This window comes from Pleurodeles waltl, chromosome 9, assembly GCF_031143425.1.
Source record: "Pleurodeles waltl isolate 20211129_DDA chromosome 9, aPleWal1.hap1.20221129, whole genome shotgun sequence".
Taxonomy (NCBI): Eukaryota; Metazoa; Chordata; class Amphibia; order Caudata; family Salamandridae; genus Pleurodeles; species Pleurodeles waltl.
In genome coordinates this window covers 310325687-310343176 of record NC_090448.1, presented here as the reverse complement: position 1 = coordinate 310343176, position 17490 = coordinate 310325687, and the positions used below count along the sequence as shown (strand labels likewise).

Sequence of the window (17490 nt, the reverse complement as noted above, 5' to 3'; positions counted from 1 at the left end):
CTGTGTGTGAGGGCACCCCTGCACTAGCAGAGGTGACTCCATGAACTCCAGTGCCATTTTCATGGACTTTCTGAGGGCAGGGACGCCATTATACACGTGTACTGGACATAGGTCACTACTAATGTCCAGCTACATAAAGGTAATTCCGAACATAGGCATGTTTGGTATCAAACATGTTGGAATCATACCCCAAGGCTTTTGCAAGCATCGGTTGTATGATTCCATGCACTCCGGGGGGCTCCGTAGAGGACCCCCAGTATTGCCATTCCAGCCTTCTGAGGGTTTCCAGGCAGCCCAAGCTTCTGCCACCTCACAGACACGTTTCTGCCCTCCTTGTTGTTGCTGTTGCTTGAAAGGCTCGAGCCTAGGAAGGCAAAACAAAGGATTTTCTTTGGGAGAGGGGTGTTACACCCTCTCCCTTTGGAATTAGGTGTTACAGGCTAGGGAGGGGTAGCCTCCCCAAGCCATTGGAAATGCTTTGAAGTACACAATTGGTGCCCTTTTTGCATAAACCATTCTACACCGGTTCAGGGCCCCCTCCCCCAGTCCCTGCTCTGGTGCGGAACTGGACAGGGGAGTGACCACTCCCCTGTCCATCACCACCCCAAGGGTGGTGCTCAGAGCTCCTCCGGAGGGCCCCAGGGTTTGGCAATATTGGATTTAAGGTTGGCAGGGAACTCTGGGAGCATCAGAGTGGCCAATGCCAGCAGATGACATCAGAACCCTCCCCTGATAGGTGCTCACCTGCTTGGGTGACCAATCCTCCTTTCAGGGCTATTTAGGGTCTCTTCTTTGGGTGGTTCCTCAGATTTGGATTGCAAGACTCCAGCAGGAATCCTCTGCATCTTCCACTTCAACTTCTGACCGAAGAAACTGCATCTGGACTCTTCAGGATCCTACAAGCTGCAACAAAGAAGCAAGACGCCCCCTGCAACATTGTATCTCCTGCTCCTTCCAGTAACTGCACCATTACTCCAGTCGTGCATCCTCTGAGGACAGCCTGTCTTCTGCCTGTATTAGAAGGAAGAAGGAATCTCCCTTGTAGTGAAGAAGTCACTCCCCTGCTTCTGCAGGCATCAACTGCGACGACGACCGGCTGCATGGAGCCCATCTCCTGCTGAGCTGCGTGGATCCTGCATCAGGGGTGGTAGAATGAAGTGGTCCCGACGGTCCTCTCTTCCAGCTGTCTACTTTATTGGAGGTAAGACCTTGCCTCCCAACGCAAGACAGTACCCCCGTGCCCTGCATCTTTTGCAGATGCCAAGACTTGTTGGCATCCTTCCTTCAAGATCTTTGTGCATCTAAAAGCTCCAGCCCCCAGCACTGTATCCTGCGACGCACAGCTTCCTGAGTGGTTCTCCAGCGGCGCAGAAGTCTTTGTCGTAGTGCTGCATGGGCCTCTTCTGCAACTTTCCTGTCCCTGTCCTGTGGGACTCCTGTGCAGGCTGCCTGGTCTTCTGTAGGCTCTCTGAGTTGCTGAGGGCCCCTTCTGACTCTCACTCCTGGGTAGAGTCCACCAAATCCCCGGCAGAGTCATTTCCTCTAACTGCGAGCTTTGCATGTGCCGAGGCTTGTTAGCGGATACTGACCACGCAAACCCGACTGCAACCTTCCACCCACCGTCAGACATTACCTGCACCCTCCAGGAACCAGAATTCATCTTCTTGGGTGCAATGCTGACTTTTCTTCTTCACCGGCGGTTCATCTTTCGCACCTTCATCCAGGTTAGCAGGGGCTCCTGCTCTTCCTGGACTCTTCTGTGCTTCTTGGACTTGGTCCCCTTCTTCCACAGGTCTTTTTGTCCAAGAATCCACTGTTTGTGTCTTGCAGTCTCTTCTGGGTTTTGCATAGTTCTTCTTTTCTTCTCTGTGTGTGATCTGGGAAAATGACTGTGATTTACTCCTGTTTTCCTGGTCGCTGGGGTGCGCTGTAGTAATTACCTTTGGGTGTTCCTAGTACTCCCAGTTCCACTCTACACACTACACTTGCCTAGGTGGAGGACCGACTTTCGCATTCCACATTCTTAGCATATAGTGCTCCCCCTAATCCCATTTCGAACTATTGTGATTATAATTTGTGTATTACTTACCTCCTAGGGGAGTATAGTCTCTATGGTATTTTTGGTATTTGTGTCACCAAAATAAAGTACCTTTATGTTTGTAACACTGCGGCTCTCATTTGGACTTTAGAGCTCAATTTTCCTGACCGCCAGAGCCCAACCCGCCAGACCGCCATATTACAAGTCCTGGCTGCTTTTCGCCATCATTGAGGCGGAAAGCAGCCAGCAGTCGTGCTGGTGGTCGGCGCTGCAGAGGCGGGTCCCTCGCCGGCACCGCTACACCAGCAGGACTCCGCCCGCCGTATTACAAGCCATAATACAGTTTGCCGGAGTCCTGCTGGCATGGTGGTGGCAGCGACGGAAGACCAACAGGACCCATCCCCTCCTGGACATCCCCCTCGACTGAGGAGGTAAGTGGCCATCCTAAGGGGAGGGGAATCTGTGTGTTTGGGTGGGTGTGTGCATGTTTGCAGAGGGGGTGCTGAATGCGTGCGTGTATGTGCCTGTGAACGGGGGTGTCTGTGTTGATGAATGTGAGTGAGTGGGTGTGTCTGAGTAAATGTATGCGTATGCTGAATGGGAGTGTATGTGTATGCATGCGTGCAGAGGTGTGGGGGTTTGTGTGTGAGGACGGATGGGGTGGATGTGTGCGGACATGTATGTATGTGTGTGCCGGCGACAGGAATGAAGATTCCTGTCGCCGGGTGCGTGACCGCCAGGGTTTTCGTGGCAGGGTGACCGCCACGGAAAGCCTGGCAGTTTGCAGCCTTGTAATCCGGATGGCAGCTGGGGCCTGCCTACAGATAGGAAGGGCTCACCGCCGGCCGTTGCGGTGTGACTGCATCGATGGGCCAGGCGGAGTTGTGGAGGCTTGGCGTCTGCCAAGCCTCACAACTCGTAATGTGGCGGTCCTTACCGCTGTCTCCGTGGCGGTAGGACCGCCACTGCGAGGCTGGCAGTCTCATAACCGCCAGCCTCGTAATGAGGAGCTGAGTGTTTTCTTTCATGTGTGTGCGTACAGTGGGATTGCATGAGCTTTGCAGGTCTCCTAGATAAGCCTTGGCTGCTCAACCACAGCTATCTGTAGAAAGCCTGGCTTCTAGACACTGATTACTCTACACTAATAAGGGATATCTGGACCTGGTATAAGGTATAAGTACCATAGGTACCCACCACACACCAGGCCAGCCTCCTACACCCACTGGTCATGTTAATCGCATGACCTGTTGGATGACAACATGAAATTTAATATCTAAGCTGATAACACTGAAGTGGTGTTTGTGTTATCAGGACATGTTGAAGGTCACAGAAAAAAATTTCAACTACTTATTCGGTCACAGATCTCTTAGGCATTTATGATCAAAATTATAGCACAGCCTCCCCCTTAAGCCAATAGTGGTTCTCTCTATGCTGCTTTTAGGAAAATGTTGAAGTCATTTTTTGTCTGTTAACCTGTTGGTGCCAAGAAATCCATTTAGCAAAATGCTGTGTACAATAAAGAAAATATTAAAATTAAATTAGGCTGGATATACATAAACCATCTGAGCCTGAAAGGAAACAAAACTGAATTTCTCATGGCTATCATCACGCTTAAGAAAAAAAAATTAACTGAACAGTTCTGGCTTTAATGTGAGTGTTTGAAAAATTCTCATTGAGGATGAAGTTGAGCTACTTTGATCTTTTACAAGAGGATCTCACTTACTGCAAATTCAGATTTGGCTGTGGCATCCACTACTTACCATAACAGCCTTTTAGGTAGGATTTGACTATTGGTGGGAGAAAAACATGGAGAAGTTATTTGAAAGGCTGGTAAGGGATCTAAGTTAGATTTTGGTAATGTTATAAATGTAAGTGTTCTACATGTAACCTTAGGATATTGGAGGTGGCAAAAACATCACAGCCAATGATAATGGCAGACCTCTGCAAGAAAGATTACATCACCTCTATATTGCAGGAAATGCACTGGCAGTTTTTCCAAGTTAGAATAACTTGTAAGGCCTAGACTTGGATACATAAAGTTATACATAGGGCTGCTACAGACTATCTGAAGGACAGACTGACTCTTCATTTAGAATTCCACTAGGAATTTGCACAGTATGGGTAAAATGATACTGAGACCATACAAATATTGAGACAATGCTAATTCCAGAAGGTCAGAGGTAGAATGTTTCAGGCCAGAGCAGAATATGAAAACACTTATTTTTGAACGTTCACTTGCTGGTCAACATTGCTATTTTCTTCCTACCCCTAATCCCTTTTCATTGCATGTCAATCCCTTCACGATTTACGTGTCCATTACAAATGATGAAGATAATTTGTTTACAACAGAAAAAAACTATTGCAAGGAATTTTCTGGTGCAGTCACAGCCAGGGTGTGTCCAGAAACAGCACTTTTAAAGACCATAAACAAAGAAAATAGAAAATTTAAGGAAAAGTTAAAAATACGAATGAGATGCAAGTGGCAGACAAAAAAGGTGTAAACAAGCTCTCATAATCCTTTGCATAGATCACACTTTGCAGTACAACAGCACATAAAGGCAGGTTTGTATAGTTATCACTGTGGAATGAGCTATAACAGTTAGTTAGAAAGGTCACAGGCTGCTTGTTCCCTTGTATAACTAACCATAAGTGAAAAGTGGATCTACCGTTAGGAATCAGTATATCTTCAGTCACATTGACACAAAATTGAACAAGGTTAAATGGTTCTGCACTTGTCTCTGTTAATAAAGGACTAGCACGGCTTAGAGCAGCTATTCAAGCATTGTTATAATTGTTTTTGCCTACTTTCATCACAGGCTTATTCTAGAAGGAGAGGAAAGGCCTCTGTTACAGGACACATAAAAAGCTTGTTATTTGAAAGTATATTTTAGGAGTAATAGAATCTGAAATGTGTATGAGAGTACAATAAACTAAGTATTTTTTAAATATTAATAGGATCAAGAATAGGTCCAATGTTGCATATTTGCATATAAAGACAGTCTGATACAGGGAACTATGTTGGGATCAATGTAATCCTAGTTAATAAATGCAGATAGCACATATAGTCAGGTTCCAGAATATTACATGATCTGGACCTTGATCACAATAGAACCATTTCTAGTGGTCTAAAAAGAAAGTCTTGCTGGACTCCAAAATCTTGTGGCTTGAATATTTTTGACAGATTCTTTGACCTAGTTTGCCAAGATTATGATAAGTACATGGCAAAGAACAAATACAGACATTTCTCCAAAAACTTGAGTCCAGATGAATCGTTTGCATTGGAAAGTCTTAAACAAGATAAGGAGGTCATTGTCAGACAAGCAGACAAAGGTGGGAATGTTGTTCTTATGAATAAGACAGACTATGACAATAAAATCTTGTCACAACTGAATGATCTGGCATGCTACGAGAGAGTTACTGGCAACCCCATCCCTAATCTGGTTGATTTGACAAATAAGAAATTGTATGTATGGCAACAAGAGGGATTATTGAACAAAGATAAATATTTGTATTGAAAGGTTACTCACCCAAGATACCCGTGTTTATACACATTGCCCAAGGTTCGTAAGGGTCTGCCTTTTCCACCTGGCAGACCGATTGTTTCAGGTTTACAAGGTCCAACTGAAAAACTCTCTGAATTTGTTGATTGTTTTTTACAACCAATAGTGTGTAATCTTCCATCTTTCATCAAGGATACTACTCATATTCTTAGCATTCTAAACGATGTTGATTGGGATAGGAATATGTTGTTGGTCACGCTTGATGTAGTATCCCTTTACACTTGTATTAAACACGAACTAGGATTGGAAGCTATTCGTTTTTTTCTAACCAAGAGATCAGCAAGCCTGTGGCAACATACTGTAATGATAATTGAAATGATTGATGTAATTCTTACTCAATTTTTTTTTCTTTTTAACAACAATTGGTTTAGGCAGAAACGGGGTGTTGCAATGGGCTCCAAGTTCTCTCCTTCCTATGCAAATCTTTTCATGGGTTGGTTTGAACACAATTGGGTTTGGGGCTCTGAATCCACTCAATGGCAAACCAACATTTTATTTTGGGGTAGATTTATAGACGATTGTTTCATGATTTGGACTGGTGGAGAACAAAAATTGCTAGAATTTTGCACTTTCTTAAATTCTAATGCCATGAATGTAGAATTTACATACCAATACAGTGCGGAAAAGATTGTATTTTTAGACATAGAGGTCTTTATTGCGGACAACAAAATTCAGAGTAGACTCTTCCGAAAGGCCACAGCGTGTAACTCTATTTTACATGCTGCGAGTGCTCACCAGCGACATCAAATAGCTTCCATTCCCTTTGGTGAAATGGTGAGAGCACGACGTAATTGCAGTTTGGATGATGAATTTTTATATCATGTGAGTGATATGGGTAAAAGATTTAGAGCACGTGGTTACTCCAAAAAAATGATTAAGAAGGCACAACTAAGAAGTAGAAATGTTAACAGGATTGATACTTTAAAAACTGGGACTCGTAGAAACATGTTTGATGAATCAAACAAGGTACGCCTTATAACAGATTTTAATGATGCTTCTTTGATTTTAGTGAAGTTTATGGCTAAACATTGGCATTTACTATCGCAGGATGAGTCAATTAAAAATTTAATACCAGAAAGAGTTCCCACCACATACCGTAAAGGTGAAACTTTAAAAAAATATTTTGAGTCCTAGTTTCACTACTGTTTCCTCTAACAGAACTTGGCTTTCTACACAACCGATTGTTTTTTTCAAATGTGGTAATTGGGGAACGTGTCGTTGGGCATGCCATGGGATTAAAGAATTCTTTTTGAATGGGCAAACTTACAAAATCTGTACTATGATCAATTGCAACACTACTCTTGTTGTTTATGTAATACAATGCGAGTGTACACGTATCTATGTAGGGAGTACTATACGCCCGCTAAAGACCAGAATTGGTGAACATATGCGAATGCTCAAAAATGGGGACACGAGATATCCAATAGTTGCCCATATCTTATCCTGTAATGCACAATCGATACATAAGAATTTCAAATTTTTTGGACTGGAACATGTTCTCCGTAACCCGAGAGGAGGCAATAGAGAACTAATGCTACGCAGGAAAGAGGCAACTTGGATAATGAGATTAAAAGCTGTAGAATCGGGTCTTAACTCTGACAGAGAGTTGGAATTCTTTTTGGGGGATCGCAGTTAATGCAAATGAGACAATAACCAGTTATTATATGTATCATGTATGGATATGATTGTATTTTATTTCAACTGTTTTGTATGAATTTGGGAATTATTAACCAAAATTCTCACACTCGAGTACTATTCCAACAGTGGTTAATGTCTTAACTTTAACTGTTCATTAACCTTTGCACTTCCACTTACACTTTCTCAATTGGCCTTCTTCTCAGATTTACAATTTTTATATGGAAAGTCTCTTTGAGTACAATTATGATGGCAGCAATTGCCAATAGACATAGGTGTTTTGTTACGACCTGGTGACATTATTTATCAGTTGTTAGGACTTTATGTGATTTTTTTCCCTTTTCAAATTGTAGTTATTATTTGGTGAGTGTCGCAGTGATAAATCACCAATTTATTTGTTTGGGATACTTTGCAATTGTATTTATAGGACGTGAATCTTGTTTTCCATCTGACATATACAATGCGGATTTGTACGATGAGTATATAATGGCGCTTTATTAATTTTTGATCTCCGATATTCTCATTCACTTATTTTTTCCGTGTTGTTTGGTACCTTCTTTCGATTAGAAGGTTTTTTTATAGTGATTGTACGTATTTCCTAAAAATAGGGGAATGTCTAGTTAGTGACCTCCAATATGGCGCTGCTCTCCGTAACAACGCTTTGTTCGAACAACGGACTGCAGTCCATTGTCTCTATTGCTGCGCGAGGTGACTTCGCGCTTCCGGGGAAGATTTATTCCCCGTAAAATCCAGACGCGCGTATGCGTACTCGCATCTTGGCGTCTTATATTGTTTGGCTGTCACTCTACACGACGTGCAATATTGTCAGGTAAGAAAGTATGGGTCACTTTAACTTTGCCTTAACTTTGTGGGCTTTAGAAACTATTACGATTTGCTAGCGTGATTCACATTTCTGACCCTTTCTTTCTATATTTTATCTTCATAGCCTAGAATGAAACGCCTTTTTCAATTTACTGAAGTCACTTAAAAACTTGGATTCGGACGTAAGACACGCAATTTCCACTTGTCTGTTTATATTCAAAACTGCGGTCAATAGTAATTTGTTTATTGGCATGTCATGCTTTCTTTTGGCTAAATTAGGTATGTTGTTTATCGAGTAGTTATTTTGGAACAGTACCTACCCTTTGAAGAGACTTGCAGTAATTTTAAAGATTGGAAGCTTATGAGGTATGATAATGACAACGCTGTCATGTATAGATTAGCGGTAACTTTTCACGAATAATTTCACTCATTTTGATGCATGAATAACACCTATAGGGATTTGTGTTAATAGTAAGGAGAGATTTCGGTGAACGTGCCACTGTAATAGATGTGAGTGCTATTATCGGTGACATTTAATATGAAGGGTGACTGGTAGCACTTCTTTTCTCTCTGTAGTTGGTGATTTGGGGGTTTAACTAAGTTTGGTTTAGCATTGGATTCCATTTACTTTCCTCTCACTTTTATAGTTACTTTTTTGCCTTCGGGTTTGAATGGGACCTTTCTCTAGTTTATATATTGTGCATCATAGAGTCGGAGCATTTTGGTTTCTAATACCATTTATTTATTTACAATATAGAGCCCTGAAGAAGTCGCTGGGGATTAGAAGAATTCCCCATGACGAAACACGTGTTGGCTCGGAATGTATCTTCATGGATGTTGTTGCAAAATTTTGATATTACGACCTATTAAATCTCTAAACTGGATTGGACTTTATACTGATTGATGAGAAATTTCTTGATTGTATTCCCTTGAACCCACTCACTTGGATCTTGACTCATTTGATTTGAAATGTACTCACTTGATTCTTTGACGTATGTAATTTGTGAAAGTAAAAATTGTTTTGGTAAGGGGGCCTCACCTTGTGCAAAGCACATATAGTCAGGAAGTGTTTTATTAATGTGGGAAGGGGGCACCCTTACCAACTTAAAAGCAAAGCCTAGTTAGGTCTTAACACAGATCTAAGGGCAACCACGCTCAATGCCTAGCAGCTGTGGCACAAGCAACAGGCAATAATGAAGAGAAACCTGTCGTAAGTTCAAGCAGTACCAACAATTTAAAGTCAAGCAAACAATACATTAAAAGTTCCCAAACTAAATTTAGGTGTTGAGCTCTCACCACAGTTGTTGATGTTGATGACAAAATCTGGGGCTGGACAGAGCTGGATTTTGTACCCACCTTGGATACTTTGCCATTGAGATGCCCCAGTTCAAGCTTTTACCTTCAAACTTGGGACCTAATTTACAGTATGCTGGGCGGGCTGCTACATCACAAGAGTGACAGATATCCTGTCTGCCCTATAACCAGTGCATTACGTTCTATTGCAGTTGTAATAAGGCAAATGAGATACCCATCATGCTTTGTGAAGGAGAACCTGTGTGCCAAACGCTAAATCAGGCTATTAGCCACTATATTTTTAGTTAGCAAAATGCACTAGCAGGACAAAACTGGAAGCTGTAGCCAGACAAGGCTCTGTGAGGCTGGATGCCTTTACCTGGTGGTCCCACTAAACTAAAATCATTTTCAGCATAGAAGAAAGCTCAGAGGATGACAACGCTGATTTCCTTGCCCACCATGGATACACTCTCCTCGGGCAAGCCTCAGCACATTGTCCTTGTCCCACTTTTCTCCAGCTACTTAGGAGGCTTCACCTAGTCATGCCTCAATCCCTCCAGTCCCCATGGCAGGTTTCTAGGCACAAGGTCTCTATCTAGCCAGGGCTCCTGCAGAGTCTGGTGATCTGTGGTCAGTTAGACCCTGTTTGTGTCTGGAGTGCTTCTGCTTTTGTGTCCCGAAAGAATACAAACAGGACAACAACCACTTGGCCATGGGAGGACTGCTACGGTCCCTGGATGTCAGAAGGAGTCAGGAGTCTTTTAGTCTGCTTTCTCCAGCAATTAGGCAGAGGCTTCTTTTTAACTGTCCTTTTTTCGGGTCTAGGATAGTTCAGAGGACGTAATGTGCCAGTCTTATCTTGTGCACTAGGGGGTAACTGGAGAATTGCCTGCAATCCCACCTGCTTACTTGCAAAATCCCCACCTCATTTTGCAGCAATCTCTTTTTACTTTACTGCAAACGTAACCATGAACCTTAAGATAAAATGGCTCCCACCAGCCTCCATCTTGCCCTTCCCTTAGCCATTCTCATATTTAAATAAGGTGTTCTCTCTTTTGGCAGAATAAGAAATAGTTATTTCCTCCTCCTGGGGTTGGAGTCAGAAAGTGTGGAATGGCACTAAAAATAAAAGGAAGCACCCCCAAATCATACAAATAGGTGTGAAGGTTATTTTTTGTTCAGCCTACTGTTTTCAGCCCTCTCCCAGATGAAAAATCCCTGTTAAGTGAGCAGTTTTTGATAGGACTCCTGCCTTCCCAGGCCCAGAGGCCAAGCAATTGTACTTCAGAGGAAGGGTTGTTAATATCCACCAATGATGTGTATTGAGCAACTGGAGTGAGCTGAGAGGCAAACTAGTTTTAAACAATTACTTTCTTTCCTGAAGTTACTTTTCCAAAAGAGGTTTTTAAAAATCTACTTTCACCACTGAATTAGATTTATGAAGTTCCACAAACAGAAATATTAAATCTTATTTTTAGCTATGCCTCTTTTCCAGAAAAAAATAGCTTTACCTCTACAACGGAAACACCTTTTTGGTAATGGTTAACCGTGAGAGCATATGATTATCAAAATATAAGGACATCATATTTTATGTATTAAATACCGTGACTTGTGGGCTTACACAGCTCCCTTTAGGGGTGACAATTATTACCAACTGCCTCATTATGAGGCTGGTGGTCCTAAGACCGCTAGCCCGGCGGTGGCAGTTGAGCCGCTACAGCTGTGGCGGTCTGACCACCACATTACAAAATTGGCGGGCAGACCCGCCTACAGACCGCTGTCCCTGCCAGAAGCAAATACCCCTAACGGGCTGAAGGCGGTCTTGGTTGTAGTCAGCCACGGCGGCACTGAACTCAGCACCGTCGTGCTGATTACAACCTTGTTCTCCTCCAGCCTTTTCATGGCGATTTCCCCACCATGAAAAGGTTGGAAGAGAACAAGTGCAGGGGCATTGCAGTCTATTATGAACTGGGCGCAAAGCTGCTGCAACTTTACCACTGGGCTGAAGGGCAGGAACCTTGGTTCCCACCCTTCAGCCCAGTTGGAAAGTCGTAACAGGCCTGGTGAGAAGACCTCCATGTACGATACGGTCTTCTCATCACGGAGCTGGCGGGCCGACGGTCGGCCAGTCAGCCTCAGAATAAGGTTCTATGTTTTTCCTATATAACGCAAGGTCATTTTTCCCAGCCACAAAGAACTGCAATGTTTTTAAACTGCAGGGTAGAGAGAGCACAATGGTGTTATCCAGAGTCATACTTTTTGTCCTATGTGGGTGGTAAAAATAACATAACATGTTCTTGTAAAGCACATGCTTACCTTTTGGTGAAATTTGGCAATGAATAACACAGGCCCGATTCACAAAGGTAACTTACGCTTTTGAGTAGGTTTACACTTTTGAATATGTTTATCACTTTTTGGTATGCACAAACTGAGTATAAGTTACTACAGAAAAAAAGAGAAGTCTAGAGAACTACATATGGCAAACCACGGATATTGCAGCACCTCCCCCCGACTGCTAGAGAAACAGAAAATAAGGGAGGTAGGAACTTAAAATACAACCCTATAGGAAATAATGTTAAATTAAATTAACATAGTTAAAAACATAAATTAATGCTAAAAAAAACCTATAAAAATAGTTCAAATATTTTTAAAAACTTTTTTTTTAATTTAAAAAGTAATGTAACAATAAATTTTATTAAAAGATATTGAAACTATTCGTAATTAATTCTATGCATCAACTATTATTCTCATTTGTATAAGGTTTATTTGGCTATGAATAAGCCATAAAAAAAACACATTACTTAGGATACATACTTGACAATAATAAAAAAAAAACAAAAAAAAAAAATACAGTGAAAGCAGTAAAAATACTCTGACTCAATTGCTCAACAGCACTTAAATAATTGCCACTCCCATGCTTTTTTCTAATTTCAAAGCTGATTGAATAAAACTGATGATAGTCGATCACACGCTTTCGAAAGGAAGCTGTCGAATTAAAAGCAATGCTACTTTATGTCTTCTAATATTTCACACATGCTTTCCGAAGATAGCTGTTGATTTAAAAAGAATGTCACTTTATACCTCCAAAATTTAAAGTTCCAAATAAAGTGAGAAGAAGCAATTTCTGTGGAGAACTATACAACATGCACAAAAACAATATAGTCAAGATGCTTTGTGCGGTTACTTTGTCATATAGACAAGCAGGAAGATATGGGAACTAAGTACCTGTGACATCAAATGCAAATGAAAATGCAATGTATTGAATCTTAAACCAGTTAGATGAAATCTAAACTGTGCATTTCATACAATCAATAAATAAGGTTCAATACCTCGGTATGTTACCAATGCAGTGTGTTCCCTCACTACTGGTTTGATATTATCATTTACCATTTGTTTTATCTCAAGGTATTCATAGATCATGCTCTACACTCCTAGTTTGGTGGTGCTATCAATACATTCTGGCTGCTCGAATAACCCAATGCAACAAAAGTATGTTTTACATACTTGAGCCAAGGTATGGCTGTTGTTTTATCCAGAGAGACACAATCCAAAATTACAGCTTTGGAGAAGGATGTTTCATGTTTTGCCCAGATTGCAACCCACAACAAAAAGGGACTATTTTTTTTTTTATAAAATCACTGATATAAGGTATACCAGTCTCAGAATGACAAATGAAATTCCAGAAAGTTTTTGGAACAGCCAGCAGGCGACGTATAAACTCATTTTCACTCTCGGTCATTTTCAACTCTGTTATTTCTCACTCTCTTGAGGGGCTCAGGATTAACAAATTAAAATGGTTAAAAATATAACTAAAAATAAATTAATGTTAAAAATATAAATATCACATATTTATTACTCATTATAAAATATTTTGATAACCTATTTCGAATTTAAGAGATAATGTAACAAATGCTATTAAACAATAATTAAACTATTTTAAATTAATTTTAAACATAACTTGTAACAATGATTCATGCACATTAAAATATTTTTTATGTGTGAACCTATTTTTTTAACTTAAACTTCAGAAAAATACTATTAATTTATTTGCAGTAGGCACATTTTTAATTCACAATTACTATTACTTTACTGTATTATTTTTCTCTACATTAAACATAAACTGAGATTTACTATTCGACATAAAATATTTGTAATATTATTTTCTTGTAGAATACAACTTATTAGTTTTCCTGCAACTTCATGATAGGGAGACTGCAGGCCAGAAAGAGAGCTCCACATGCTAAAGTATATTTTCTATGGGAGGGTGTTGCAGTCCCAGCGGTTGGCCATATGTAGTGCTGGACCTATTTTTTAATTTTTTTTTTAATAATAACTTACACTGAAGGTTTGTGAATACCAAAAACGTTTAAACTTACTCAAAAGTGTAAACTTTCTCAAAAGTATGTTATCTTTGTGAATCAGGATCAGATGTTTATTTTTACTCAGGCTTTTATACACATTTTATTGGCCTCTGCAGGATGAAGGGCTGATAGGCCTGGGGCTGTCAGGCTATCAGGCCAAACACAGATTTCTGTAGTGGATGCATTTGTCTACTTACCTTGTACCTCCCCACTTGACACACACACACACACACACACACACACACACAAACACTTTTTTACAGTACTATTTTTTTGGCAGAGGACATGCACTGAGGCACCAAACCTCAGAGTGACACCGGACACAGGTCTTGTATGAGCAGAAAAAAAGTGAAATACCCATAGTGATCACACAGAAAAGGTGACTTTGCTAAAGAAAGGCAGTTGTTGGTACTCAAAATGAATCCCACAGTACTTGACTGTGAAGTTCAAATCTGTGTGCATATAAAATACACAAGCAGGGTCGCACTTGTTGGTAACTTTAAGTGGAAAATTTGAGTAATGGTCTCTGTTAGTTTCCTAAATTTGGTAGCACACATAGGCAGCCATCATTCACTTTGATGATCAGGTCAAAAGAAATGTTGTTGATACTATGGGCCAGATGTACGAAAGTTGGGAATTGCGACTTGCAATTTGCGAGTCGGAGCGACTTGCAAATTGCAAGTCGCAATTCCCAATGCAGTACGGTGTCTCAGACACCGACTGCAACTCGCTATGGGGTCGCAATGACCCACCTCATGAATATTCATGAGGTGGGTCGCAAATTGCGGCCCCATAGCGAGTATGGGCACTCGCTAACATGGAGGCCTGCTGACGTCAGCAGACCTCCATGTTCGCGACCTGCTTTTAAATAAAGCAGTTTTTTTTTTTTAAGTGTAGCCCGTTTTCCTGACAGGAAAACGAGCTGCACTGCAAAAAAAACGAAACCTTTTGTTTCGGTATTTTTTCAGGGCAGGGAGTGGTCCCTTGGACCACTCCCTGCCCTGAAAAAATATTTTGGGGTCCAGTCACAAACTGGAAGGGGTCCCATGGGGACCCCTTCCAATTTGCGAGTGGGTTACCATCCACTTGAGGTGGATGGTAACTGCGATACCATTTGCGGCCGCGTACGCGGTATTGCATCCCACAGCGACTCGCAAATAGGAAGGGAACACCCCTTCCTATTTGCGAGTCGGAAATGCATATTGCGAGTCGGTAACCACTCGCAATATGCATTTCTGCATGCCAAACCCACGTTTGCGACTCGCAAACGGGTTGCTACATCTGGCCCTATATTTGTATTTTAGGTAATAGTGGAGATTGTTAAAGCCATCACTAAATGTGTGCAATTTTTCTTGTATTCCTTTCCAGATCACAAGTATATCATCAATATACCTTTCCCAAAACTTTATCTGTCAAAAAGGTATTTTTGTTCTCAGAATAGTAACATTTTTTCGACCTTCTCAAAATAAAAAACACAGTAAAGTTTGGAGCAAAAACAGCGCCCTCTGTCTGTAAATAGTACTTGTCATCAACACAAAATAGTTTTGGATGAGAGAATGATGAAGCAGTAAAAAGAGAAAATACAGTTTGAGGGTACTTGAACTGGTACGAGTGAGTATCAGGTATTTGTTGTATCACCATAATAAGTCTTCCTGAGGCATGTTTTGTGTACAACAATTTAATATGTAATTTGACGAGGAGTTTACTGTTGTTGTAAAAAAGAAAGTCCTTAATGAAATCAATTATATGTGTGGTGTCCCTTACAAAAGGTGCTGGCAAGGGGAACCAATAATTGTATTAATGAAAAAAACTACATTTACTTGAAATAAGGGCTCCCACATTGAAGCACAACTTGAGACAATCAGCCACTCAGGGGGGTCCACCAAACTCTTGTGAATCTTTGCTGTGTGTAACACACTAGCGTTATGGAAAGAAACTGAAACTCATTTTTGGCTGATAAACCCTTATTCTTAGCAGTGTGTGTTTGACTTCACAAATAGCAGTCTGGGGTTCTAAACAAGAGTAGTACATGGTTAATCAGGATACCCTTGTCTATAAAAATGAAATATACAGTTTTCCAAATACAACCATTAGAAGAGATTGGACTAAACCGCTACTTATTTTAGTTTTTTTTTTCGATCCGTCCCTTATTGAAGTTTTGTTTTTTGTTGTAGGCTTCCCTTACACGCCTTTTTCAAAATTGTCTGTCCTGATGATTACCTACTATTAATTACATGGTCGAAACGTCCACTGTAACGAGGGATATATATATATATATATATTTCTTTTTTTTTACAAAACCTATGGCCATTGTGTTTTGCAATTACGATTACAAACTGATTACATCTGAATGTTATTCTGTCATTCTGTATATGCACACATTTCTACTTTAGGTCAAGTAATGTCTCATCCACAAGGGCTCCAAACTAGAAATAATTCAAATGATCTGAACACTGTAAACCATAGAAGGCTGCATTTGTTATGCCTGTAGGCATTGTTGAACCAATTATTAATCCTACAAATATAAGAAGGCTAATTATTTATGTTGTTGTTGGACCAATTTCTGATCCCACCGCTCATATATATAAGAAATAAGCATGCTAATATTTATATATTGATCACGGTGCACTAATCTATTGCTAAAAGGCAACTGCTGATAAACTACTGTCTGTTCCTGTAAAACTATAAAGGATAAGAAACCAACTTTAGCCGAACTGCTGGCTATCTGACGAAGAAACGTGAGCTCAAATGACCACTTCTCAGCTGTGACAAATAATGGAAGTAGATGCAAACTATTTTACCGCAATATATCACGTTCTCCTCAACATTGAGATGTTTAAGCACCCATAAGTAAATCAGACCTGGGTGAGCACTGGCCAAAAGGTAATATACATATGGTTTCATAAAGTCTGATGTTTCGCCTTACATAATAATGTGCTGCCCTTTTGTAATCTGCACAATAATTATAACTTTTCATCACAGAAACGTTGTGTGGCCATACTTTTCTATTTTTTTTTTTTTTTTACAAAATCAATATTGAAAATTGCATTTTCAGGCGGTCCACGCTTTACACCCCTGCCTTTAAACTCGCCAGCGACAAGCTCGCCTCCCCTCCCCATCTCCTTACCCAGGACTTCCGATGTCCCGCAGCGCGCTGTTCCCCAGACTCTGAACCATCCCTTCTGCTTCGCCTAGAAGCAGCACGGTTCCTTGTGTCTCAAGCTCCATCGCCGAAGGTTGATGCAGGTTTCTTCAACTGATCCAGGTAGACGCTGTCACCATGGGAACAGAAAATTGCGTAGTCAACACGTGTACGTAACAAGCTCTGTAAACCTGCGCACAAGTTTTAATAACGGTAACAAGACGGCCATTTTAGGGCCAGGCTCCGACGTGTTCTTCCACTTAACTCCTGTCTCGCTCACCGTATAAACTCGTTGTAGGAAAAAAACCAAATGTCAATCTATGCCTGGCTATAAAATGGCGATAGTACTCGACCTTTTCCTTTCCATACAGGTCTTAAATTGAACCGCGCTCATTACTGCCTGCACGACGAAGCAGCGAGCGTGCATAACAGTGAATGTTAAGACATTACAACAAAGCTGCCAATTTTACAGTATTTTCTATGGCGCCTATATTGCAGTAATTGACCCATATTTCTAGTCTAGTGTAGTACTGTAATTTTAGGAAATAAAACTTCGTTAATGCCGCCCCCTTGGTTATTTGGCCCAGGTAGGAGGGTCCAATTTACACACATTTCTCAGGGTTGCCTCAAATCCCAGAG

At 41.0% G+C, this 17490-nt stretch overlaps 1 protein-coding gene across 1 annotated transcript in view; it reads right to left on the bottom strand.

Moving 5' to 3' along the window:
- ZMYND10 (zinc finger MYND-type containing 10) overlaps nt 1-17105 on the bottom strand; it is a 161856-nt gene extending 144751 nt beyond the window's left edge. Inside the window, exon 1 of the mRNA XM_069206801.1 lies at nt 16837-17105. Coding sequence (XP_069062902.1) covers nt 16837-16937 — 101 coding nt within the window. The 5' untranslated portion in view covers nt 16938-17105. The remainder of the gene's footprint in view (nt 1-16836) is intronic.
- Between the last annotated feature and the right edge of the window lie 385 nt (nt 17106-17490).